The 27,465-nt window shown below is 40.9% G+C and overlaps 1 protein-coding gene across 4 annotated transcripts in view; it reads left to right on the forward strand.

Moving 5' to 3' along the window:
- Window positions 1-27,465, forward strand: part of BEND5 (BEN domain containing 5) — a 907,022-nt gene that overhangs the window by 702,833 nt on the left and 176,724 nt on the right. For all 4 annotated transcript variants that reach the window (XM_064665265.1, XM_064665267.1, XM_064665266.1 and 1 more), the window contains one exon: window positions 10,427-10,541. In XM_064665265.1, the coding sequence (XP_064521335.1) occupies window positions 10,427-10,541 (115 nt within the window). The remainder of the gene's footprint in view (window positions 1-10,426; window positions 10,542-27,465) is intronic.

The raw sequence follows: 27,465 nt of genomic DNA on the forward strand, positions 1-27,465 counted from the left end.
AAGAAAGCAGTCATCTTCCAGGCTCTGGGGAGCTCAGCAACAACAACATAATGATCTAGTTTCTTTTTTCCCCCCTGCAAGACCCTTACAGCTCTAAATAGCAAGCTGGAGAATGAAGTGATTTTCTGTTTCTGTTTTTTACCTTTTTGCTAGTGCAGTGTGAGTTGTTGGTGTACAGCTGAGAGTCCCCTTCAGGGCCATGGTGAAAAGTCTGATGTTTTGTAAGTTGATAAGGATAGTAGGAAACAATGCAAGGATGCCTGAGTGAATTCTGGCAGGGTACATGCCGGCTTAACTCTGGTTTGTGCATTCCAGATTTTATTCCCCTTGTGTTTATTTGCCCCCCTTTGCAATCAAGGCTCTTTTCTGTGTTGTCTCTTTTTCTTGTATGTCAGGGAAGATGGAATCTCCTGCATATTTCTGTTCAATTCTAAGGCTTAAATCTTAGCTGTATTTAACATTAGTTAATTCTGTAAAAACTGAGGACCATAATGCAGCAAATATTTTTTGAGATGTCTAGAGGACTCACACTCATGGGAAGGACAGACTCTGAATAATAATGACCAAGCACATCATATTCTGAAGCAACATCTTGAGAATGATTCTGATAAATCCCAAGTAATTCATTAATAAAGCGAGATCATCTGATCCTTGCAGTGTTTCTCTAGGAACCCTTTTGTTTTTTCCCCAGGAGGAAAAGAGGCATCATCCAGGGGGTATTGGTAGCCTCATTCTGATGCAAAGAGAACTCCAAGCTCCTTACAGCATATTAAGAAAATTAAAGAAAACAAAGCCAACCAACAAAGCCACCCACTCAGTCTGCGTTGTGCACTGAATTTAGGAACCCTTTGGGCAATCCTGCAGCAGCAGCTGTGTGCTCCTGCCAATACCTCCTCTCTTTGTCAACCTGACAGGTTCTTTCAAGTGAATTCCACAGGTCTTTGCTGGTGCACCAGTTCTACTGGAGAACTGTACAACTGCCCTCTGGGCCTGGGGAGATTAGTTTGTAGCTAAGCAAGCTACTCAACCATCAGAGTAGTTAAGTGGCTGAGATATGGGCTCATCACTACAGAGGTCAGGAAGCAGTCTATTTCCCTCTATTCAGGTTTGTACTTTTTGCCAGACAAATCCAGCCTTGGCCTCATTCTGCTCCCCTACATTGATCTGGTTTTTTGAAGCCAGTGGGTCTCCCATTGCTGCAATGAAAGGAGAACTGGGTACCGTGAAAGACTGGGAGGGATTAACCCAAAGTACCACCTGGACTCAGTGCTGGTGGAGAGAGCCTGTGGGTCCCATGCACTTGATGTTGTTTGGGAGAAAAAAACCAACCAGCAGAACTGAGAGTACTTAAGCCTGCATTTCTGAACTGACCAGCAATACTGATTGTCTCTGTTACCACAAGTCTTGCCATCTTGACCTCTAAAGGGCTGATTTTTAGAAAGTGCTTATCTTAGGGCAGAGTGGGGTGGGAATGGACTGTCGGTGGCACAGATCTCCTGTAGTGACAGCTGTGTAGGAACAGAAAAGTTTCAGAATTTTACTCAACACCTAGTAAACCCATTTTTGTGGCCACTTGCCACATTTCCAAGTGCAGTAGGCTCCAATGAGCTTTCATGAGTTTGTTTGGAAAACCCATCTGCTGGTTTTGGCCCCAGTGAAACCAGTTTTGCTGCCCTGCAAATCTGGCCATTGCTATCTCAAGTTGAACACACTAAAATAGCAGACTCTGGTAGCAACTTGCCAAAAATCAGCAGTGCTAGAAACCAAGATCAGGCATTCTGGCTTCTGGTCCCATATCCTAGTCACTGGGATTGCCAACTTTAATTATGTTTTACTGGCAATGTATATCTGTATCTTTTCAGTGCTGAATTGGGATGTTGTGCTCCAGCCCAGCACCAGCAGTTGCATTTTCTTCAAAGCAGATGTGAATCTTTTTATGAGGAAAGAGCTACAGCTCATAAAAATACATAGGAAATCCCAAACACTCATCACTTAGCAACTTTTTGAACTGAACTGATTGCACTTCTAGACTACTGATTTGTGGCTGACTCTATTCCAGTCACATCCATTTTGCTACAGTCTCCCTGCTTGAAATGAATCTGGAACATTATGGTCTGGAACATTATGGGGTTTTGAGGCATCGTTTGCATGGTCTTAAGACATCTAACAAAAAGAGTAGGATATTGCACATGAAGGGCAGTGGTATAAGTGTCCCTCCTTTATGTGGAGTATCTATAATAAATTTGCAGGGCTTCCATCCCAGCCAGTCCTGTCCCATCAGTAGATGCATTAAAATAGAAAAGGAAGTCTGCCTAGTTCTAACCTGGAGTCCTGCCTAGTCTGACATCATATGGTCCACCAGTAGTTCTAGAATGGTTTACTGTGGCAAGGTGTTCCCAAATCTTCATTGAAATTGCAATCTTAGTTGATGTCACGTGTCATTTGAGGCTGTAACTCCAGAAATGTCTCCTGTATCCGTACAACAGTGTAAGAAGGAATTTTATAATTTTATAACCCCGGAAAGCAGTTAAAATGTTTGGATACCAGAATGGTCAGTCTTGTTTAACTGTAGAGCTGTGATGCAGTAACATAACTGGTACTCACTGTCCTCACAACCTGTGACCTGCTGATCTGTTTAGAGAGACCTGCCACACACTCATGGTCCTCCATCAGTGACTTTGTTCCACTCAGGACATTACATGCAAAGGAGTATTTCTGGGAAACCTGGAGGGGTGCAGGTGAGGGGCTGGGATGCCCTGACTTGGGTCAGTGACTGACAGTGTGAGAGTTTCCCTCTCATACTGACAGAACCCATCTGGGAGGTTCTTGACTGCTGTTCCCGCTGCTTGCTTCCTTCAGGTGGATTTGTGTTTCAGCCACACCAAATGCCAGAGTAATTTTTTGTGGAACTCTATGCTAACTGGAGGAGGGAGGGAGCGGGAGGTCAGGAACAATAGTTTTTAAAATGTTCTTTAAATCAATTACTGTCTGTGCTTACCATGCACATTAAAATTGGAATTAAAATCCACCGTGCCTTGCTCTGCCATTTGAAGTATTTGTTGCCAGTCATTATCAATTCCTTTGCAAGCAGCCCCTTTAGCAGAAGCATGGTTTTCTCTGGAGCTGACATTAGCACTGTTCCACTGGGCTGGCAAAATGCAGTGAGCTAGTGTGTTCCCTGGGAGACTGGCTGTTTTCCATTTATTTCACTGCTCTGGAAACAGGCCTATCTGTAATGGCCTAACATATCTTAAACCAGGAAAATTACTAATTCAAGTCAGTGAGCATATTTTCATTTTAAAAGAGTAACAAATTAAATAAACTCCCTGCATTTTGCATTTGAGACCTCAGTGTTTCATCTGCTGTAATCTAATTCACCCATTCATTTCCTGCACATTCATTTTATCCCATTATTTGAGATTTCCTTGGCTTTTAATCCTGTGTTTTGAAGAGACCTAGAGTTACAGCAGAGAATAGATGAGAGACTAAACGGTAAATAAAAGAACAAACATGCCTTGATACAGCTTGATGTGTTTCTAATCAATCTGCTTATTGCAGCTGGATCCTTAAGTTAGGTGTGCAACTTTTCTGTTTCAAGTTGATTAAAACTTCTTTAAAAATAGGTGAAATGGGGCCATGTGTATAATCCACCAGGTACTAACTGTTGCTTTTTTTTTTTTTCTTTCCCTTCAATAATAGTGATGGTTGCAGATTTAAAAAAAAACCTAAAGATTTTTTGGGGTGCTTTTAACCAACCAAACTCAAGCAACGAGATCTTGCTTAGCACTGAAATATTTATGTGTCTGTTTGGGGACAAATCACTCTGTGATCAAAAGGGCTGATTGATTCCAGGAGAATCAGTCAGCCCTTCTCTTTCTGTGCGCTTCAGAAGAAAGGTAACCAGGGATGTTTCTGGTTCATATACTGCATCCTTCCTAGTGCTGTCTCACCTGCCTTGGCTGGCTCTGGTGTATTTTGTCATGGGCAATTGTTTGGCTGTTGTCTCCCTTGAGAGCTTCCCGTCCCTGGGAGCCACTGGGGAAATTGTCAACTTCTCTGCATTTTCAAAGAACTTGGTTGCTTTTCCTCATGTGGCACCCGGAGGCCTGTGCAGGCCCCCTCTGAGCCTGTCCTGGGGGAAGTTTAGATGAAGTCTGAACATCAGTACAGAGGAAACAGGAGGAGCAGAGGCTGACCTGAGAAGTGGGGTCTGATAAATGCTCACAAAGGTTTTGTGCGAGTTGCTGCATCCCTCTGAGTGCAAACACCCTCGCACTCATTTCCTTTGCACTTGGGTGTGCTGAGGATGGCCACAGAGGGGTTCATGGAAAACAGACAGTGTTCTGGATCTTTCCTCTCTCACTTTATTGCAGAAACTGCTCAGAGAGAAGCATATGCATGGACATATATATTGGGTTTGGCATCTGGAAACCAGTGACATAAGTCAAGCACCAAATTTTTCTTCATCTAACACTGCCTGCTTAGTTATGCAGTGCTTCTTCAGCACCCATATTACTTTTTATAATTTTGATTAAATAAACCTTTGTTTTGCCATGGATTCCAAAGGGACCTTTGAAAAGATAAAGTAACCAATTAATAAAGCATTCAAAAATCTATAAATTCTTTTGTATTGACGTTAGCATCAATGTGTGCACTCTTGTGTCCCCCTTCCCCCGCCCAAGAAATGTGTTTCTAAAAAAGCATAAAAAAACCCCCAAAACTACAAACAAAACTGATTTTAGTTTGTCAGTCTGCTTTTACACATTAGGAGGAGGAGCAGCACTTTAAAAAGGGGCAGAGTCAGCATCTGCAATGATCTTGTGCTGATGGATCACTCTATGCGATGATCTTTTTTAGGGATAATTTTGGTGACAGCAAGATGTTAGATCATGTCAATAACCCCACTGTGAGTCAGCTCTGTTCATTTATCACCATTCCTATGCTTTCATATTTTCCTTGCTGTTATGCTGAGTGTTGTAAACACTTCAGGTTAAGATGTTACTGGACCATTTCTGTCTGTTGGCCTCTGCTGAAGGGACAGATGTACCTTCTCTGGAGACCACTCTGGCACAGCATTGCTGTGACCTGTGCTGAGCAGGGTTCAGTGTGACTGTGACACCTTTCCCACCATTCTGGGATGGAGAAGAGTGTCCATTTGCCTTTTTCTTGTTTTGTTTTGTTGTTTTGGATGCGTGGGTTTCTTTTTTCCTGCAGTCCCACAAGAGAGGGCAAAGGCTGAACAGACAAGGGTCCCATTGCTGAACAAGAGTTCCTTCACAGGCAAATGGTGGCACAGCAATGCCTTGCTGTTGCTTACTGTGTGTGCTTTACTTGTTCTTTGGAGATAGAATATTCTAGCTGCTTGGTCCTAGCATCTCATGTTTTTCTCACCATCACATGAAGAAAACCTCTCCAAAAAACCCGACCCCATATTTTTGCTTTCTGACTCGCCACTGACACATAAGAATTGTGTCATTCACATTCAGTTCAGTCTCTTTTAACAGTGTATTTTCAATAGTTTTATATGATCATAAGCATTCAGGACTCTCTTACATTTATTTTCCAATGAATATATCCTATTTCTGTTAGAGATTAATTGTCACATCCTCTTTAACCTGCAGGTTATGGTGAGCTGACTGCAGGATACCAGCAGCTACTCAGTGTTAGGAAATGGGTCTGAAAATATAAATCACTTCTTTCTTGGCATATACTAGATACAGTCCAGGATACGTTTGCATTAGCAGTTGCCATATTGCATTAGGATCTGTGCTGATTAGATTTTCAGTAATAGGAGCAGGGCAAATGTATTATATAGTTATACAATTAAATATATTGTCGGACTGAGGGTGAAAGGATGGAGTAATGGAAAAAACAGGGGATAAGACAGGCTTTGCTTTGGAAGGAGCAAATGGGGAGAGGTCATGTTAGAGCCACAGGAAGTTTAAACAGAGTTTAAGGTGGCTGATTGAGGAAATATCTTGACAGAACAGTGGAAGTGATGTGTTATGGAAGAGTGAATGATTAACTTGCCTGTGAAGAACCAGTAGATAATTTGAGCTGGACTGGGGTGAGCAGAGAGATGCCCCAGGATATAGTGTTGGGGCAGATGAGAGGTGCTGAGCTGAAGAAGGCGAGAAAAATTTGATAAAGTGCATTTAGCCTTGAGAAAGAATAATGGTAGAGAAGTGACTCAAAGTGGAAGAAATTTGGTCCAGATTTAGTGTAGTTGCAGTGAATCTGTGTTTACCAAGAAAGACTTAAAAAAATTGCTAGCATTTTTTAAGCCATTGTGGCTGTGTATCTAATACTTGCAGCTGACAGTTTTGTTTTGCCTTTTCCTTGGTTTCACTTCTTTCTTTCCATTCCCTCATAACTGTGAAAAGCTCCTTGAAGTTAATGTAAAGACTTTGGTTGATTTCTAGTGGACTATGAATAAGCCTCTTCTTATGTCATGGCTGAATGCTGATTTCTGAGCTGTTCTGGTTCCAGGCAGCATCTATAATTGCATGTTATTATTTGAAAAATAAAGATTTTAATTGCTTTCCAGAAAGCTTGATAGGAAAATAATCTATATTGTTTTGCTTCTTTTAACTGGAGAACTTTTCCACGCCATAATATGCCTAAGTAGGTCCATTCCATCATGTTCTCCATTTTATTTTCAAGTCACTTCAAGAGTTAATACTTCATTATTGGGCTATTTTCCTTGATCTCCAGCCACAGAGATTTGTTTTTTTAAATAATGCTTGTCTTATTTTTCATAGCTGATGTGACTGATTCAGATTGGATTATTTCCTTTGACCCAAACTGGGGCCGCAGTTCGAAGATGCATCCAATCTGTGGGCAGCCCTTTTTTCTTTAATAGCAGACTAATTGGCAGACCAATTAATCTGCTCATCTGTGAAAAGAAAATTTATAGCAATAAGTAGTTCTATTTCCAGAAGTCATTCTCCAAAGTAACATTACAGTGGCCTTGTTTACTTCATGCCCTGCAACACGATCCAGTGCTTCAACAGTAGCACAGGTCAATTAGTGGACAAATTAAGCAATTATTAGCCACTAACAAGGGTGACTGGCATCATTACCCTTCCTGTTTACCAGCAAACTGTTATTTTAATACAAAGATCAACAAATAAATTAGGGCATCTGTTGTATTGCCGTGTCTGCCTTGAAGTAAATGATATTAAATGGGCTTTGGTTGCTGCCAAATTCTTAACCCTGGCCTAATGAGATACACTGATATGTCTCTTGCTGATTACAGAAGCTGTAAAATTTAGTTTGTATTGATTTATTAACTGAAGGACCAAGTTCTCTGCGATGGTATTTTTTTTTAATAGTCTGCTATCCATCTTTTCATTTTAAATGTTATTGATCAAGACTATTTCAGAGGGTCTAGAACTATTGGGTTCCTCTGGAAGACAAAGTTATTTGCTAATTGTATTGATTATTTGGATGCTTACAATAATTTTCTGGTGAGGTTTCTGTATGTAAATGTGTGCTTTCATCTGATGCTTCTGTCATGTCCCTTAGAACTCCCTTTACTTCCAAGTTAAAATTCCATGAGTCAGTTATTCTTAACTCTTGCTTTGTGTTTTTATAATGGAGTAAGGTTTCTTCAGGCTTAATTAAAGGTATCTTAAATAAGAAAATAAAGTAAATCTCTTTGGACTGGGTGAACTTGGCTGGAGTACCCCCAATAGCCTGTGGGACATTGGGAAATGCTGGGTCTTGTTTGACACCAAGCTCCTGGGTCCCCAAGGTCAGTCTCTTCCCAACTGACCTAACTAAGGGTGCAACAGTGATTCACACACAGCAGAGGCTCACCCACTGCGTTTATATGTAGCCTTCCTCATCATAGCATGTTCTTGGTTAGGGAAGAATAATTCGCTGTGTGAAGCTGAAAACTGTAGCTTCTGTTTGCCAAGTCGCTTTTGCCAAGCTCTGTGAGTGGGGCTGCATCAATAACAAGGGCAAAATGAGCAGAACCTGGACAAGCCTCTTCCCTGGCACAGTTACAGCCAGAGCGAAGCTCTGAGAGTTTTTGGGCTCCTGGGTGAAACGCAGTCATGTTATTCCTGAGGTATTCATGGTCCTCCCTGCTGCATGATGAACTGTAGCATGTGAATTCTTGGTGTGCTGCCAGATCACACAGCAAAACTGTTCTGCCAAAGGCCTTTGGTGAAGTGAAGATTGTGTACGCGACATGATATTTACGCTGTTTTTATTGCATTTGCCTTGAAAAGTCATACCTAACCTAGGATAAAGTTTTTTTCTGGACATAATGATTGCTGAACAGTTAACTCTTCCAAACATTTCAGAAAACATAAATTAATGTGATGTTTGAGTATAGTTGAGTCTAGTTGCAAGCTCTTTAAAACTAAAACCAGCATAGCATCTTGAGAAACCATGGACTAAGTGTGGGGCTATTTTCCTTTAAGTACTTTGGAGCTTTCCAGGTGTGCATACTGTGGATTATGTTTCAGATGCTGCCAGAAAACAGTTAGAGCAGCAGTTTAACATAGCTAAGCTTTTCATGTTTGCATACACTTAGGAAATCTGGTTATTCAGGATCCAACTGTGTCCCTGTCGTTTCTCCATGTTCTTGCTGTTGTATAATGAACAAAAGTCACAACACCAGCCAAAAAGCAGATCGATGTTCAGTTTCCTTCATTGGGAGGAGGTAATTGCAGAAACATTTCCTGAGCAATGTAATTATGTATATGCTAATTTGCCTCCAAAATTCAGGTTTAGTTTCTTCTCAAGTAAAAGACTTGGTTGCAGAAAGGGACTTTCCCTTCTTCACGAGTAGTGACTAATAGATGAAAAAATTGCTGAAGTTTAGAGTCAATTATACCTTGATCATCTCGGACGTTTCAGAAGCCTCATTTTTCTCCATGTGCCTCAGCAAATTAGAATTCATCCCAACAGCAGCACAGGTTCAGGTTTGTTAGTATTTGAAACACTAAGTGGGCCTTAGGAAATAAGCTCAATGAAGGAGTTGTACAAGATGTGAGATTTTGGTCCTGTCTTTAACGTATGTTCCAACCAAGCTGTAAACAAGTGCATTTAACCCTAGGCATGTTACCTGGGGTTTATTTTTATTTTTAAATATTTTGATTGAATCACAAAAAAATCAGGTCTAAAGTCAGCCTTTCTAAAGTCAGCTAGTTAGCCCATGCCATCTCTTCTATGCGGAATTGTCGCTTGTTATATCTATTCCCTAAGGCTTTACCCTGTCCAGCCTTAAATGCTTCTTATGATGGGATTCCACTCTTACCCTGGAGAGACAATTCCACAGTCTAATAGAGCTCGCCATTAGTGAAATTTTACTGATGAGCAGCCTTAATTTTTCTCTGCTTAATTTTATCCTGTTACTAGACCGTAGTGATTGATTTATTCTGGGGAAATTCAGTAAATGGTTCCTGCTTCACAGGATGGACCTTACAATAAATAGCAAATTGTCATGACCTATCTGTGGGTGTCCTGAGATTACACAGGAACTCAATTTATCTCTACATTAATTCCCTGGAAGCTATTTCTGTCAGTACCAACTCGGTGGAGGAATAAGCAATGAATTTAACTGCCAGATTCCTGTTTCCTGCCCCAGCACCAGCCTTGGGGTGAGGCAATGTTTAGTCACTCCCTGAGCACAAGGCCAAGAGGCAGGAGCTCCTGCAGGCTCTGGTGCTGTGATGTGCCCAAAGGAAGGGCATTTAGGATCTGCTTCCCCTGTCACTTGCCTTCGTTCCACATTAAAGGAGCTGATGAGGTGGAGTTACTCCAGGCTCTCCTGAGTGTAAAATAAGTGAAGAATATGACCTTATAAATTCCACTCTAACAATCCCACAGTATATCTGTGCCTAATGCAGAGGTTATGTAACTACCCCAGTTTTTGTGAGGCATTTTATACCTCTTTATACATGCAGATGATCTGAAACCTGTGTTCATATGTCAAGGGTAGGGCTGGGCATATGCTCAAATGAATTTGAGGTGCCTTAGCTCAACAAGTGGCCACTCATGAGCTGAGCTGCAGTATGAGCTCATGTATGCAGGCTGGGTATATAAGGTATCTTGATTTTACCACTTAAGAGGAGAAATGTTTTCTTATCAAGGCTCAACTGATGAGCAGTAACTTCTCCCTCTATGGAAACTTGACAGTGTCTGATAATGCAGCCATAGTGTACTTGGATTATGAGGATAGACAAGGTATTTCTCCTCAAAGTTCTTGGAGTTTTAAGGAGGTCATGTAGCAGGTGCTACATGACTGCAAGTGGTTTGTTCTGTTGGAAGCAGGAGCAGTGACAGAAACCAAGAGGAATGATCATTTTAATCTTTTATATGTGAAAATTCAGATAGATATCTGGAAATCTTTGATGTCATAACTCCCCCTTTTCAAACTCTTTCTTCATTTTTTTTTTTTTTTACCCAGGTATAATTGATTTCCTTGTGAGCCACCATCCTATTGCAAAAGTACTGAGAGACCACCTGGTCTTCAAGATTGCACCCATGCTCAATCCTGATGGAGTTTACCTAGGAAATTACAGGTATGGTGCGAGATATGAATCTCTGTGGTTTATACCTGCCTTATACACCTCGTGTTGCTTTGTCACAGAATCTTACGTGGCTTGTTTCAGTTAATTCCCCTTCAACTGGAGATTCTCATGTGTCCATACGCTTCCTGGAGTTCCTGTCGAGGAAGGAGGCTCACAATAGCAAATTTGTTTGCTCCAAGAGCTAGGGAGCAACTCTTCAAGATAGCAGGGTATCTGCTCTGCAAGCCTCCTCTAAGTGTGGGAGTTAATGTCGGCTTAGAGTTAGACCTTAGCTGTGTTTTACAATTGCATTCATTATGCTGCTCATCAGCTTCTATGTAAATGTGTCAGTCAATCACAGTTCCCTTAAACTACCCAGATCATCCATTAAAGTCATGCATTTCACTCTGTTATTGTACAAGAGATGCATGGAATGGAATAATCATTCCACCCTATGCTAATTTTGCTTCATTTTAGTATTTGAATTACTACTTTACGACTTCCTCTGTTGAGATCGTATTCAGATAATCTTTTGTTTTCCCTAAAATTGTTTGCTCTTAATGCATTTATTTACAAAATAAATGTGCTGCTGGAGGTGATAATGAAAAGCAGTTGATTAGTTGATGATTTGTTTGTGGGGGCAATTACATGTACCACACAGTTCTCTGGAGAAGCCCCTGAGAAATGTAATATACTGCATGCGGTTTTGCTTACAGCTCAAGACTAAATAGCACAATTCACTCTGTAGCCAGGCTACCTTGAGCTTTGATCTAATTAGATATTGCATTGCTAAGCAGAATAAGACTGGGTTATTGTAAGGGTGAGGAGACCACTGAGGAAGAAGCTAGAAGGTGCAGAAAACAGGGCTGCTGGCAGTTCGTTGTTGAGGGAACAGCCTCATGTTGTGCCAGAGGAGTTTTAGACTGGATATTAGGAAAAAATTCTTTACTGAAAGAGTGGTCAGGCACTAGAACAGGCTGCCCAGGGCAGTGGTGGAATCACCATCCCTGCAAGTATTCAAAAAACTGCGTGGATGTGATGCTTAAGGGGCATGGTTTGGCAGTGGACTTGGCAGTGCTGCGTTAATGGTTGTATTCGATGGTTTCAGAGGTCTTTTCCAACTTTCTTGATTCTATGATATGTGCTCCTTATCCCTCCTGTGCTGTACTACTTACTAAACTCAAGTAGTGGGGAGTTGCATGGGTGATTTCAACAGCGGTTATATATGTTTTAAGTGAAACTTCTGAGAACACATGATCTCCTTCCAGCTGCAGTGATACTCACTCAGCTCTTGGCAAATCCAAAATCAGATAGTGATATTGCAGTAGTGGAGTCTGCCAGCAGTGGGAATTTGTCAGAATGTGTCATCACACAGGAATAAAGCCCTAAATTGTCCCTAGACTCTGATACTACATCATTTTCCTCTGTTCCAGGTGCCTTGCACATAAGCAATTCCAGTTGCAATTAAGCAGTTTTTGTTTTTCCTCATAAATTCACTTGCCCTGTAGGTTTTTCCCTTGCACTATTATTTACAGTTTTTGAGAGGCATGCAGCTTTACAGACATGCATATGGCTTATAACTTGAAAAGCCTTTGGGGAACCCAGGTACTATGAAAGGGCATGTGAATTAATTTGGAATTGCTGAGCCCGATGGTATGCTATTGGTTTAACTTTTCATGATATGCAGGATTTTCAACCCTCCTGAACTAAAGAGACTTTTAATGAGGTAGTTGGAAAAACATTTGATTTTCTTGCAATTCTTCACTGTATTTACAAATGGCCCAATGTAACTAATAACTTAAAAATTAGGGTAATAAGCAAAATGCTACCTATTATCTTGAGAAGAATATTAAAAAGCCTAGTAATGTGCCAGCATTGCAGTTAACTAGTGCTGAGTGAATAATTTACAGCAAACACTTTATTTCCTCCTCATACAAAATCCACAAGCACATCACAATTTATTTACTTGAATTTAGTGGATGAATTTCTAAAAAAATCTCTAAGGATCACTTGCTTGTATTTGAAAATTTAACTCTGAGGCTTTTCAGAGATTGGCTAGATAACCCTGTTTCATCTCTTTTGGTCTTTGTTCAGATTAGCACATAAATAGGACTTTCAGAAGTCTTCCACGTAGTGTGGTCTAACACAGATCTATTGGCTGGGGACAATCCTCTACTTTTGCAAACAGGGGTGCCATATGCAGCAAGAGCAGCTTTAGGCATTTGAACTTCTCCTTCCTGTTATCTCCCTCTTTCTCAAAGCAGCAGCTGGTGACTATTTCTTTGGTTCATTGAAGGTTCACATTCAGAGCTATGCAAGCTAAGATAATGAAATGGGTAATTAAACCTCATGCTTGAGTTTGTAAATTGATCTCCTGCCAGTGTGAGAGAGGGTTTTTTTTTTTTTCACCCCACCAGTACACAGCTTTGCACAATTGGCCAAGTACACTGTCGGATGCACTTCACTGTCCTCTGAAATCCCAGGCACAGTGGGCACCATTAAAAGTCTGAGTGTGTCAGCAATTCTCATGGATGGGATGGGATGTACCAGTTCTCCTGAGATCAAAACTGGAACTAACCACTCATTTACCCAGGATGATATGGAGACAGTTGGCTGATGAGATTTACTTCATTGTCACTTTTGGGGATGCACGACTTCGACCAAGAATGTGGGTCCTTGTGCTCTCCTCCAGAATCTGTGAACTGAGGTTCAGGAGTTTAAGCCAAACCTGCAACAATGCTGCCAAGAACTGCCTGTTTTCTATAAACTCTTGCTCATTCTCAAGAGAACAGACCAAATGGGTTGTGACTCTAGAGGGACTTTCGTGTGGTGAAATGTTCATAACCAGCAACAAGTGAGTTTAATATTGCAGCTATAAAGCACAAGTGCTCGCAGCACAGACACATTTGCGAGGAAAATTGTTTATATGTCATGTGTGTACAGTCAGGTGGCTCTAAAAGAAATGGTCATGGAAATGAATGTCAGTGCTCAGTTTATTCGGGTGCATGGAAATAGGGTGCTAAACTTTACGGATTTATTGAAGTTTATGCAAGAATGTAAGAATTTGTGGACCCATACAGTGAGGAGTGGAAAGACAAAGTGTCCTGTGGGACACACAAGAGTGATTAAGCATCCCTTCTACTTTAGAATGTCTGGAAGGTCTGTACACAATTTGAAAAAAAAGTTTTGTTTTGTTTTGTTTTTTTTTTATAAATGGGAAAGAGTTGTAATTTGATTGCAATCTTAAGACACAAGTTTTTATTTAATAGAAAGGGAACTAGTATGGTTCTATCTCTTAATAACTTAAGTCCATAAACCAAGGGAGTTGGTGAAATTACCTCTACTTGACTTGATTTTCAATGAAATTTCCGACTGACTGTTTAGAAACCAGAATATGTAATTTTTGTTTTCATCTGTTTCTTTCTGAGAAGAAGTGAAAAGTGAAAAATCATGAGCAAACCACACTACAGTAAATCACAGTGGGCTGGGTAGGAGTGTTGTAGGGATAAGGTGCAGAGAAGTGGAGCTCTCAGAGTGCAAATTCACCTGCAAGCCAAAGTACTGAATGGCTAACTGGGATTGCACTTGCTTGCAGTGCTACCTGTTTGCTGTTTTGCTGGCATCATACTTTTTTGTGAGGATCACTACTACACTGAACTCTCTCTTCAGTGAAAAAAAAACCTCTCCATTGTCCTTTTCTTGCCACATGAATATCCCCAACTTCTCCTAACATAATGACAGGTACCTGCCATACTGTGGCCAAGGATGAAGACAGACTTCATCCTTTTCTTGATGTCTTTAAAGCTTGGTATTACTGCACTTCTAAGTGTAACTGGCTTTAGAATTACAGTGTGTAAAAAAATGTTATGCCACATGAGCTTGTTAATTAAATTGCTCAGGAAGATGCTATCGGTTGACCCAGCTAAAATAATGAGTCTTCAGCATAATTTGCCCTCTGTTCTAGCTGGCAACTTGTCCTCAGCTCTCATCTAAATTGAAAGACCCCTTTTTCTGGGATTGCATGACTTGATCTTTAGCTTTAGTTTGAAAGAACATGGCCCAAAAATAAAAACATTTGTGTGTTTCTCCATAACACTAATCTCACCCTCTCTGATAGATTAAACTGTGAAACAGCTTTAGGAAATAAAGGAAAACTAGTTCAGTGAAGAGAGATTTCTTGACTTTTCTCCCTCTGTTTGCAGTATAACATTATCATCTTCTGAACCTATTGCCATCCCCAGGGAGGTTGGGATAGACTGAGGGGGAAAAAAAAAAAAAGTGTTCTTGGTTTAAAAGTCGTGCATCCCCAGGCTTGGCCTGAACTTTCCTTTATCGAGAGCTTGTTCTTAAGCTGGCATTCTGCAGCTGAATGCTGAAATGTGTCCCTGCAGGCGAGATGACTGTACCACACCGCCTTAGATTAGTTCCAATTTGTCAGCCTCACCTTTCAGAGACGAAATCCTATACTGGCACCAAAAGGGATGTGTTGCTTAGTCTGGGCAGCTCTTCACTGAGGTATCCCAGAAATGCCATGTCAAGGCAGTTGAAATATCCTGACCATTCTCTAAAGGCTTTGTCGCACGACCTAGTAAGTCTTCCCGTTCTTTGCCGTTTCTGTGTTGCCTTCACTTGGACAATTGTGACAGTATCAGCCTTTGGTAAATTAAAGCCATGAATTGGCTGAAATGTTCTGAACTGTCATCATTACTGTATCCTTCTTGCTTGATTGTAGGGACTGCAAGAATTTGTGTGAATGGGGAGAAGAGGGCACGTGCTGATTCTAATCCTTTCTCGTTTCACTGTCAGGGACAATATTTCTGAACTCAGCTCAATCTTTACTGCTCGCTGGTGTGAGGGGTTAACAGAGTAATTTGTTGGACAGAAAGGAGGCCAGCTCTACCCAGACTGGAAAACCAAATTCAACATAAACAGTGTCAGTATCCTTATGAAAGCTGTGTTGGGATTAAATGTTTTGAGCAAATGGTGTATTTTTGCCCCAGACATGTAGTTTTGTAAGGACTGAAATAGTTTGTGGAAAGGAGTTGAATTTAGCAAATTGTTTCAAGTGAGAAAAATTATCTGGGAAGGCTTGGGAAACGTTTTGAATGATTCATACCAGCATTCTTTTGTTTCTGTTTGTTAATGGCATGATTTATTTAAAAACTGTCCTTTTCTAAACATTTGTTTTGAAAGACTTGAAATACAAACAGAAAACGAGGCTTTGGACCTGGTGAAACACTTCAATTTATCCTTAATAGGTTTTTGTGGACTTTATTTCTGTGACTCTAGAAACAGTCAAAAGCTCAATATTCGTGTACACTCGTAATTTATGAGGATTTTTTAACAGTAAATGCACATGTGGACTTTATCCAAATTGTTTTAACTATAAATCAGAGCTGTATGTTGTAACAATGAGGAGTTTTGATTTTGATCTTTGATAATATCACTTAGGGGGATACACCTATACCTACACACATATATGTGTGTGTGTATGTACATTCACAGTGACTGGGTATGTTATGTTGTTCTTACTGTCACTTGTTCAGTTGTGAGACACGGCTATTTGTGTGTATACTATCATTTGCATAAAGCCTCTTCGTTATTTTTCACCTATTTTTCTGGAGGGGAAGGTGTTTTTTCTTAGCTTCATTTAATACACGTGAAATTCATGCGTTGCCTTGAATTGAAAAACAGAGTATCCATCTCAGATGACAAGATGAACCTCTCAATGGAGTTTATTTTTCCTAATTAGGTGTTTGTCATTGTGTATTCTATATAACAACATATAAGTAAACAATCACGGACCTTTTGAATAAATTTATTGGTTTTATTTATGTTACTGGGCATAAAAAATCTATAATTACCAGGTACAGCCGCAACATAACTGGTATTTAATGACAATTACTTTTTGTTACCATAGAAATGAGTCCAAAGTAGTTACCTATAATTTCTCATTTCCAAACCTCACACATGTTGTATTGCGGTATTACCATAGTAATTGCCTATTAGTCATCATAAAATAAGCAGTTACCCAGAAGATATCAGGATAGTGTGAAATTTCTCATCTCATTCAAAACTTGCAGCACATGCCGCTTCTCGTCTTCCTTTAGTGGGATTTTTGCCTGAATGACAAAAATGTCCGTTGTACAGGAACCCAAGGGAAGGAGGGATGTGATTGAGAGAGAATTGTGCTCTATAAATACACCAAGTCAGGGAAAAGTATGTTCCATCCCCTGAAAATATAGAACTATTTCTCATTATTGAAAAGCACGCATTTTTCAAGCCCATGAAATGGAGACTTGTTCCTTGCCGTGAATTTCCTATGCATTTATTCTTTTCCCCAATTCAGTTGTGACCAAAGCAGAGGTGACACACCTTGGGGAGGGGGTGGGTCTGTGAGAGCACCTGTGCTGTGTCAGTACAACCCAGTATCCACTAATGCAGCAGTGGTGCAGGAAGCATCATCCACTCCAGCCTGCTGTTACCTTCGTGGACTTTTCCTGAGTGGCCCCTCTTGCACCTTGTTTGACGTTTTATCTTAGATTACATGTTTTTGAGGCCAGTGAGTCTCTCTGTGCCTGCCTAGATCACATTTAATATCAACTGTGGGCTTGAGATTCCTGGGACTACAGGACTTGCAGGCTGCAGGTGCTGAAGGCGTTACCTGCCCCCTGGTAAAGTGGTGGCAGCTGAGCTCTTCTGCTCCCTTTCCAGTTTCAGAATTGGAAATCAGGGTGGCTTTCTAATGCTTCAGTGTCTTTTGACATCCTCTTGGATTAAAAACATGGTCGTGGCCAGGATCAACCACCCTGAAAAAGGGGGGAAAACAAACAGAAAGAGACCTGCTACAGTGAGGGAAAGGCCATTTCTGTGTATTGCCTTCTCCCAGGAGGCTGGAGGCGAAGGCATGACAGAAGATTTATCCTCCCCTAGCTCTTGTCTGGCACTGAGGACGGGTCAGGAATCTTCTCTTCTGTCTTTCTTTCACGTCTGGTGTGTGTTTGTGTCTGGTTTGAATCTCCCAGCTCTTGTGTTGTGCCACGTCGGGGCTCTGGGAAGCAAAGCCTGGGGTGGATCTCCAGTTGTGGCACAGGTGTGCTCTGGGCAGCAGCACTGGAAAAAACGAGGGAGGCAAGGGAGCAGCAGAGTTTTTCTCCAGCCCTCACATCCATCTGGCTCAGAGCATTGCCATTCCTTTCCTACCTGAAGTTTTCTGGCCATTGTGGCTTTTATTGCCCAGAGAGTGCTGTCATCACCAGACAGTTACAGGGGTTGCTGCTTTGCTCACCATTACTTAAAAAAATCTTCCTTGTAAAAAAGTTGTCATCCTTTATCTTAAAACAAATACTAGGTTTGCAAAAGGGTTCCTATCTACTGCCACTGAAAATGCTCTTTATATTGATGTGGTAACTGCTCATTTAAACCATATTACAGCTCCTGAGTATTTTTCAGTTGCTATTGATGTGACAAATTCTCTTGCACAGAGGACTGCACCAATCAATAGAGTCAGTATATGTGCTTTAACAACAAAGCCACATGCCTTGGGGTTCCAGTTGAATCTGAACCTTTTAGTAGCATTGAATAAAGCTGTATTTATTTTGCTTTTGGTGCAAGGAATAAAAAAAATCCAAACCCAACCTAATTTAATACAACTTGTTGGAAAGGTTTGAAGGCAGCATTATGGGGCCATTTTCACATGTGATGAATACATAACTAGTGTCAGAGCTGCTATTTTGTTTTTGTAAGTGAATTCTTCTCTTTTAGTTAGATTGATCTGGAACTACAGAGTAGCCTTTTATTTTTAGACAAGCGGGGAGAGAAGTCATAATGAGAAATACTGAAATCATAGCTTTTTTTATGGCTGCCACTATTCCACTGAGAATGAGATAAGATATCCTTAAAGAGACAGGGCTATTTATTTTCCATTTAAATAGCACCATTTGTGATTATTACCTTTGAGCCGTATGCAGAGAATAAGCACCCAACTCATTAATCCCAGCCAAGTCACTCAAAGTTTTGTACCTAAGTGCCATTTATGTCTCTGAGTTGCTGTAGGAGCCTATTCTTGACCTTCACTGACTTTATTTTTTTGCATTCTTTTATCTCCTAGGATGTACTTGTAATTAACAGGGATCTCAATGTCAGTTTGGTTGACACATTTGTTTCCTTTCCTCCCCTACTAAATAGCTGATCTCAGGTCTGAATAATCTCATCTGGGTGTTTTAGCTTTACTTTCAGTTAAGTAACTAAACATACTGGGCTTTCTTCTCTTTTTAATTTCTTCTGTAAGTCTGACTTGTATCTCTGGTGATTTGAGTTCTTGTTCATAGCAGCAAACAAAGGACCAAATTCTCCAGTGAATTGTTTTGTTTACTTTGGGTTTGTGTCTTATTTGTGTTTTTATTATTATTATTTCAATTCTGCAAATGGCTTAGTAAACTTCAGCCAATGTGATCTAGATCTTTGTTTTGGTTTATGCATCTGCAATTTAGCAATAATTAGGTTCAGATATCTAAAATAAGCTGTGGAGCGACATTTATCAGTGTGCGTACAAAACCTGTGTTGCATTCCTGGGCTTTGAGGCACTATGTAGGTACCAAGCAGTATTGTTCAGAAAAAAAGACATCTTTAAATACACCCATGCAATCAAAACAGGGCTTTATTGTTAGTCTTGCAAGTGAGAAACTGAGCTGAGCTGGTCTCTGTCTAATGACATAACGAGCCGAGCTCTACTTCTCCAGCAGTAGTTGCCAGGACACAATCCATGGCATTTAAGAGCTGATACAAAAGACTGGAGGGCTGTTCCCAAAAGGCTGTTTGCCAGACACGGGAAGTTATGGGGGTGACACAACCCAAGAAATATGCTGTGTATTCTCAAGTGCCATCTGCTGGTACTGTTAACTGGGCTCTTTCCAGCGACAGGTGCAAGGCATGCCTGCATCTGGCTTTTTTTATTGGTGGCCTGAAGGCAGCTGCCTCCTTACACGGCACATATTGTTGGCTTCTAACACGGGTTGCCCCAAGCTGCAAGTGCACCAAAGCCATCCTCCCAGCCCAGCAGTTGCCATCAGGATGCTGTGCCAAACTGCCTTGAAAGAGGGGAGGTGGCAGTGCAGTGTCAGCGGGCAGGAAGGATGTCCATTGGCTGCTTATCCCAAGAGGATACGGCCTGTGATAAGGAAAGTGTTCGTGTAGTTGTCAGCAGTGGGGACAACTCCCATTCCAATTCCCATGGCTTTGTCTCCCTTCCCCCAAATGAAATTAGTGGTACTGTTGCTTTGCTGAAGGTCCAGTTCAGGGAAGTGCTCAGAAGTGGCACTTGCAGTGAAGGCTGTGCCTCAGGAGCATGAGTTGATTCTCTGTGGGTTTTCTTCCCCTTCTGCCTTTGCCCTTGTTTAATTTTCCCTCCTTAACACAACCCATTTACATGAGATCACCAGCAACTAGTGATCACTCCCCAGATGTCTGCAGGAGCCTCTTTCCTTGTAGTCAAGTTGTATCATATTATACAAGTGAGGGGTTCAGTACTCACCTTCAGTTCACCAGGAAAAGATTTATCACCTGTCAATAGAAAAGACCAGTCTTCCTGTTCCAACTGCTGCTATGTGAGTGGGGAAGGGGAAACACCATCCAAGTTATCAGGAAAACAATAGCAGCCTAAGGGGATGTTTGTTTAGGTTCCATTTTTGTTGTTTTCTTTTCCTGGGTGACAGCTGTTCTTTTATTTTTTTATTTTTGAAATTGCAGCACTTAAAATGATGGCAGCTTGCTGTTTAATTTATAATATTGGTCCTAAGGGCAGTGTTGTGTAACGTCAAAACAATCCTGAGACAAATCTAAATAATAAGCATTCATTATCTAAACCAATATTGTATTAATAAAACAAGACTAAATAATTTGAGGATGTGTATCACTTCTGAGCAGTGTAAAGGCAGACACCTGCCCAAAGTTCCCACTCACGTGTCTTGGACAGCACTTTAACTCCCAGATACTGTAATCTCTTTGTGACTTGTAAGAGCCTTGTGAAGTATCTCTAACTGGTTCAGAGTTCTGATGTTTCTGTGTTTGGAGAAGAAACTTTTTTTTCTTGGCTTAATTCTCATAGGAGAAGTCTCCCAAAGGAAACATGGTTAAGTGTGGAGTTTCAGGAACTTGCGAGGTGTTGAACTCTTGAAAACTAGTGCTGGTGCTCATTTGAAAATTTAGGTTGTGGTTGTAAAGGAAACTTTATTTAGCTACTAGTACACAACCCTTTTCTGCTGAGGCAAGGAGAGATTGGGGACTGCTGTTTCACAGCTGCTTTAAGCTGAGGAAGATGTGTGCTGGTACCCAAAGGGGCAGTTAAGTTCTGTTTTCCCTCCTGGCTGTGCATCCCTGCCACCTCCTTTTTACCAGGACTGGTGCTTGTGTGGCAGTGCTCTGAGCTAGAAAAAGGCCCATTCCTGCAGAAAATCAACCTGACAAAACAGTTTTCACTTGGGTCCCTGTGCAGCCAGAAAAATGGGACCAAGACAGGAGGGATTCCTTTTTCATTGCAGCTTGGGTGTAGATGGACATAAAGCAATTTTGAAGGCAGAGCATAAATGTAGGTGGCTGTTGTGCAATTATTCTGGGAATCTTGGAAGTGAAAGACAATGGTAGATTTCTTGGATGGTTTTTGGTGTGTTCAAATGTAACCATGCCTATATGATCTCTGTCTTAGGATTATTATTTGCTAAGAGCAGCAAATGATTGTTTACACTACTTGGTAACAAATTGAGTGACTTGGCATGTCCATTCAGGAAAACAGGGGCTTTATGGTGTCAGAAGCTGGAAACAAGCTGTTTCCATGCAACTGTTGTACCCCATTATGTACACATGGTGAAAAACTGCCCACAAAACCCTTTCCTCTCCGCTCCCTATAAATACAGAAGCCATCATAGCTGTGCTGACATGGCAGAGGGAGAAATTAATCTCATAGCAGATTACTTCTCTGCTGCCCCTGGCACCAGGCAGAGGGGGGATGTCAGGATAGGCTGGGAGGAGGTAGATGTGACAGCTGATTGACAGCTGATGGCTTTGCCTGGTTGGTGCCGAAGAGCTGGAGGAAGAGTGCTCTGCCAACATGGAGGAGTTGGGATCAGAAAAGGGATGTGACACTTCAAGCCACAAAAGCATTAGCCATCTGTGCCAGTGTGAGTGGGACAGGTATGCTGCCTCCTCGTCCCCTCCTAGGTGGGAAAGGATGTATATTAGTAGAAGTATTTGTGACTTAACACGCAGCTCCTCGGTGTTAACCCGGCTCCCCAGGGAAGAGAAGAGCTTATTTCAGGTTGCGCAGATCATAAACCTGCTGCCTTGTGTGGCGCGTGTGCTCTGAATACTAATGCTGCCTCTCCCCTTTCTTTACTGCCATGGCCATTGGGCTGATGTATTGTATAGATTATACAATGATAATGGATGGGGAAGGGGAATTTCATCTGTCTCTTTAACCAAAATATGAGCAGTAAATCCTGCCAGTTTGCAGAGAACAGCTGGATTTCTAATAACACTGGAATGCTGTTGTGATGGTTGTGGGTGGGGAGTGGGTTTGGCTGCCCCCTCCCTTTTATCACTGCCATTCAGACATTCAAATGCTTGCAAAAGGACTGGAGCTTTCCAATGCCCTGAGACTAATGCAGCATTTATCCTGGGAGTCTGCCAGCTCTGTTGGATCTTGGAAAAGCCTGACCCCTCTTTGGTGCCTCTCCACCGTGCCCAGGGGAAGAAAGGGAGGCAGGGGCCTTGCATTTGATTTTCCAAGTAACAGCTGGGTGAGAGAATGGTGTTTTCTTCTTTACAAGACCAGTCTTTACTCACTGAGTAGGCTGAGCTGTGATATGATACTCTGCAAAGCAAGGGGTGAGGTGCATCCCAAAAGGGCTTACGCTAAGGCTGTATCTTTGAGACTCTCAAGAACTGAAAGAAGGATGTCACAGAAATAGGCAAAGTCTATCAGACTGGTCACATTTTGTATTATTAATAATAATTTTTGTATATTAATTTGAATTGAAATAGGTCAGCAAGGAAGCCTGAATGTTCAGATGATCAGTAGTGCATTGACACTGCAGTGCTGACCAGAAGCCCCAGTCCTGTTCTGCTAGGTGCTGTACAAGTATATCATAAATGATCCTCACTTTCCCAGAGTGCTTTCAGAGCTAAAAGAGTATGGCACAGCAGGAGGACAAGGCAATCAAGCAAGCTGTTATAGCAGGGGAAGACAGAGCACTAAATATAATAGGATGAATAGTGGTAGTTTTTTTTCCTTTTTATGTTTTTTTTTTCCCCTCTGGTTGGTGGCAGGGAACACAATAGCAAACTATACAATCGGGCTGAATAACCTTCGTATATCAACTGAGAGTAGGACTACTCTAAATTTGGTGAGCCCAGGGAAGGAGCTTTCAGTGACAAAATGCATTTGCTGAGGATGGTTGACCCAAAAGGTGGGGTTCTTCAGAGCAGATTACTTTTAGATGTTCTGTTCTCCTATTCTTTACTCCTTGCACAAAACTGCAGAGCTCTACTCAGCTCCCTGTTCAAGCACCATTTACATTCTAGCACCAGGATTTTTGTTATTCTGTTGCAGCTGAGCAGTATTATGGTTCTACCCATTGTTTTACATCTGGATTAAATTGTCATTTTGTGCATCTGGAGGTATGTTTGTTCAGTAGGTTTTGGAAATCCACAGATGTTCAAAGCCCAGTCAATCTTTTGGCAGTGCTTGCAAATGAGGAAGCTGCACAGTGAAAATATCTATTCCATGCAAGTAGTCGAAGCAAGTTTTGTACCCCAGCAACTGTCCTTGGATACATCTTCTCCCTGCTCTTCCAAAACTGAAAAAAAATCAATTCACAAGCTGCCAGTCAACCCCATTTACTTTTACTGTGCCTTTGCTAACCTTCTGTACATTTTCAGCTGCGAAAACCTTCAATGTTTTTAATTCTTCCGTTAGGGTTTACTTTTCCTCCTGCTCTTGATGTGCAAGGAGGAACTGACGCTGGCACAGGTTTGCTCTTGATATCTCCATCTTGCTGATGCTTTGCTAACTGGTGTGAAAGAAAGACAGGTCACAAGGAGATACGCTGTTATCAGTATGGGTGAGAGGCAAGTGCAATCCTGGCAGACAGTTCTTTTTCCTTACATTGGTCACCTTTTCAATTACAGGTCTGATCTGCTAAAGTATTGTCATTCTCATTCTAGTTTCTGTTAATGAAATGCATTTAACTGTCAGCTCTTGTTAACAGTAACAACACAACCGAGGATTCATAAATTCCCCTGGAAGTCAAATGACTGCTACCTTAGAAGAACTGAGTCAAGTTCTTTTTCGTTTTGAAGCTGGAGGAGGAGACAACCACAGCATTCTTGATCCAGCCAGCTAGAATAGTTTGAACAATGAATCTATTTCAGACTTTTATTTCTGGAAAAAAAATAAATCTGTTTCTAAGAATCCTGGGGTTTTGTGTCCCTATCATCACTCAATTGTGCTCTTTGTATCTTGTATATGTCTCAAATTATTGCTTGTTATCTGGCATATTCAGAAATTCAACTTTTTAAGAGACAGTAATTAAGACAGTTAGTGCCCTCCACAGATGTATAAACAGTTGTGTTTGGCACAGGTTCAACCTGTTATGAAGAACAACAAGAATGAGGAGAGTTTTAGAAAACTTGTCATATGACTAGAAAGTCCTGGAGCTCAGTTTGTTTAGATTAGCAGACAGCAGGCTATGAATGAATGACATGATCTGAGATCGTGTGTGGGGACCCATTGGTGTGTGATCTGAGTCTGAGTACATACATGAAGAACATACCAGCATGGAGTAACAGGAAGGTTACTTTTCAGTACTGTAGGGGAGGGCATAAAAGAGCTGAATGTCTTGACACAGCTGTTAAAAAATGAAGATTCAAGTCCATGAGGGGATGGTAAAGACTGTGGTGTATTTTCCCTGATGGACTGTATCTGTTTGAAATCAAAGTATTTTCTGTTTGGGGTTTTGTTTGTTTTCTTTTGAGAGTTTTTTGGTTGCTTTTTGGGGGAGAAGGGTGGTTCAGATTTTGTGAATGGGAACAGCTTCAGAGGAGGTCTTTGTGTGTGAATGGTAGATCAGCAAAGATGATCACAGTAGCCTCTTTCTGGATTTAAAATGTATAATTTTCAAACTATCGTATAGCACTGATAGCTTTCTTTTGCAAGAAGTCTATATACCCAATGATTTCTTGGTCTCTCTTAGAGTTAAAGGCTTGTTTGACTGGAAAAATTTGACACAGTGCATACAAACTAAGTCATTCAATCTAATTGAAGTATTCTATGAGTTCTGGAGAGAATTTTTTCCTTTCAAATGACAAAGTCTATTAGATTCAGTGGAAGTTAAAGGCTTCTTCTTTCAACTCTGCAATGCAGAGGGGTTTGCTGTTTGGTATCATGTAAGCTTAATAGGGTAAGGAAGAAACATCATAAAATAAAACATCATACTTCCTCAGAAAATCCAGTTAACTTCTGCTGATGCCTCCCTAAACACTTGCCTTAAACAGAAGCTGTTGGGCTGAAGCTGTGTAAACCCTGTAGTTGTTCCAGGTCTGCAGGAGCAGGAGAAAAGTCAACTTTGACCATTTGATCATTGCTGGCATGAGCAGAAATTGTTTTTTACCTGCATGTTCCTCAGTGACAGTTAAGTTCATTATAGATATGGTTCTTTATTTAAGGTCAAACATGGAAAAAAAAAAATCTTTTTTTATTGTAAAGATACAATCTCTAATCTCTAAAATAAAAGGCTGATGCATGGAGTTTGGAATAGCTATTTAAGTTGGAAGCAGGCCATGACTAAGTGCTGGCATGAACAAAGACAAGAATGTGGCCACATTCCTTATAAATGGATCTCTCGAATAGCCCACATCTCTTTTATCTAGTCTTGGAAACAATACTGTATTTTCCTATATCCTGGGACATAAATTGTATTAAACTCTGAGCTCTTACATGGTCTCAATGTGACTTTGACCACTGGTCAAGGTGAAAGGTTATATTGAGTTCTGTCAAGAACAGAGTATTTTGTCTTTGGTCAACTTAATTAAAGTGACCACTCAAATTTCTCCCTGTATATGTGTTCACACCACTATATAACTGAAGAAGTTATCCTGCAAATTAGAATTACTGCCAACAGTGGTAAACTGATAAAATACAGTTAAAATGGTAAGTGGTGAATTACATGATTGGAATTACTTTAACAGAATTGGTTGATAGTAAAAGCTTTGTTTTATACCAGCTCATGTCTCTTAATCGGTACTTCCAGAAAACTGCAACAGAGATGGAGTCTGAACATTAATTCTGTGCTTTTCACATGCTCCTGGCCTTTTTCACTCCATCCTGCTGGAGCCAGACAGTGCATATGTACCTGTCTGGACAGTCCTGTTCTACTCTTGAGGAAATCCTTAGGTCTGCTCTGGATTTGGGGGCTTGTGGTTTTCAGGTGGCTGAAGTTTTGGTCGCTGACCCTGAGATATGTCAAAGGCTTCTGGAGTCCAGATGAAGAGTGTTTAGCAATTTTTAATATTACAGGTCCATCTATAGCACTTCCCAAATCAGGCAGCGAAAGAGTCTTGAAATTTTTGGCTTTAGAATTTAAAGTGTAGCTCCCCATTGATTCCATGGAAAGTCTCTACAGTTATTTGTGTTGCAAATTAAATAGAGGGGGAAGTGAATTTTTAGATGTATGAAGTTTTCTCTTCTGATTCCTCTCTTACTGCTTGTTTCCATTCAGATGAAGATGTATTGGTGACCTGTTTGGCATTTCTCATCTCCCACAACCACTGTCACGGGATTTTGTTCCTTTGCATGAATGAGTCTGAGAGGACAAGTGGGCCTAAACCAGCTGCAAGTGAAATTTCCCAAGGGGTTGCCTGCAGGCATAAATGCACCAATGTTGGGACCAGAGCAGCTGCCTCTGTCCTGTTAGCTGAGGATCTGGTTTGGGGCAGGATGGGGCATCTCAGGACACACAGCATAAGAGGAATGGAATTTGGAGGAGAGTGTTCAGCTGCAGGACACAGTTATGACCTACTATAGTCTCTTTTTCTTTTTTTTTTTTTTTTAAATTTTCTCTTGAGACTGTTACAATTCTCCCAAGAACATCCTGAAATCCTGGGTTTCTGGATCTGCTTGTTAAAAAAAAAAAAGAAAAAAATAGGAAAGAAAAAGGCAGAAATATTTGGCATTTATAGTTTAAAATGTTTCCTTTTGTCTAAAATTCCTTTTAATAGATAGAACTTTTTTGTGGATTATCAATTAAAAGAGTCTGAAAAAGCAGCAAAGAGCTTTCTGGTAAAGTCCAGTTTTCTAGGACTAGCTCTACAGTTCTCCTTTGGCACATAAGTCCATATAGTTCTACATGAAGATGTATTTCTGGAAGCAGTTGATACCATAGCAAATAAGATCCCATTTGTCTCTGCAAGAAATTATTAGATCTGTGAGTAACAAGGACATAACAGTTCCATGTTTTAAGGCTCCACTGGAAACTATTTCTAGTTGTCCTAAAAGATCAGTGTGCTTTGAGTTGTTTTAAGAACACCCTTTATCCTGAATTAAAATGAAAAGAAGAAAGAGTCCTTCAGAGGGGGTATAATTAAATGGGCATTTGCCTGTGTAACACACCTCTGTAACTACAGTATGTAGAAGTCTCAGTCTTCTAATCTCCTGAAAAAGTGGAGAACAGGCCTTTAGAATATAGACCTGAACATGAGGAAGAAAGTGCTGTCATTTGCTTTTTTTTTTTTATCTCTCTAAAATACTGAATCCTCTGCCCAGAGATTAGGAGTGACGGTCTGGCTTTAGTGCTGTAATACCTAATTGAATCATGAGCCCAGGTGTAGTCCTGAGGGAGGACTTAGCACAAATTCTCATACTGATTTTGGCATTGTAATTACCTTT

Source organism: Pseudopipra pipra, chromosome 9 (assembly GCF_036250125.1).
Source record: "Pseudopipra pipra isolate bDixPip1 chromosome 9, bDixPip1.hap1, whole genome shotgun sequence".
NCBI classification, from domain to species: Eukaryota; Metazoa; Chordata; class Aves; order Passeriformes; family Pipridae; genus Pseudopipra; species Pseudopipra pipra.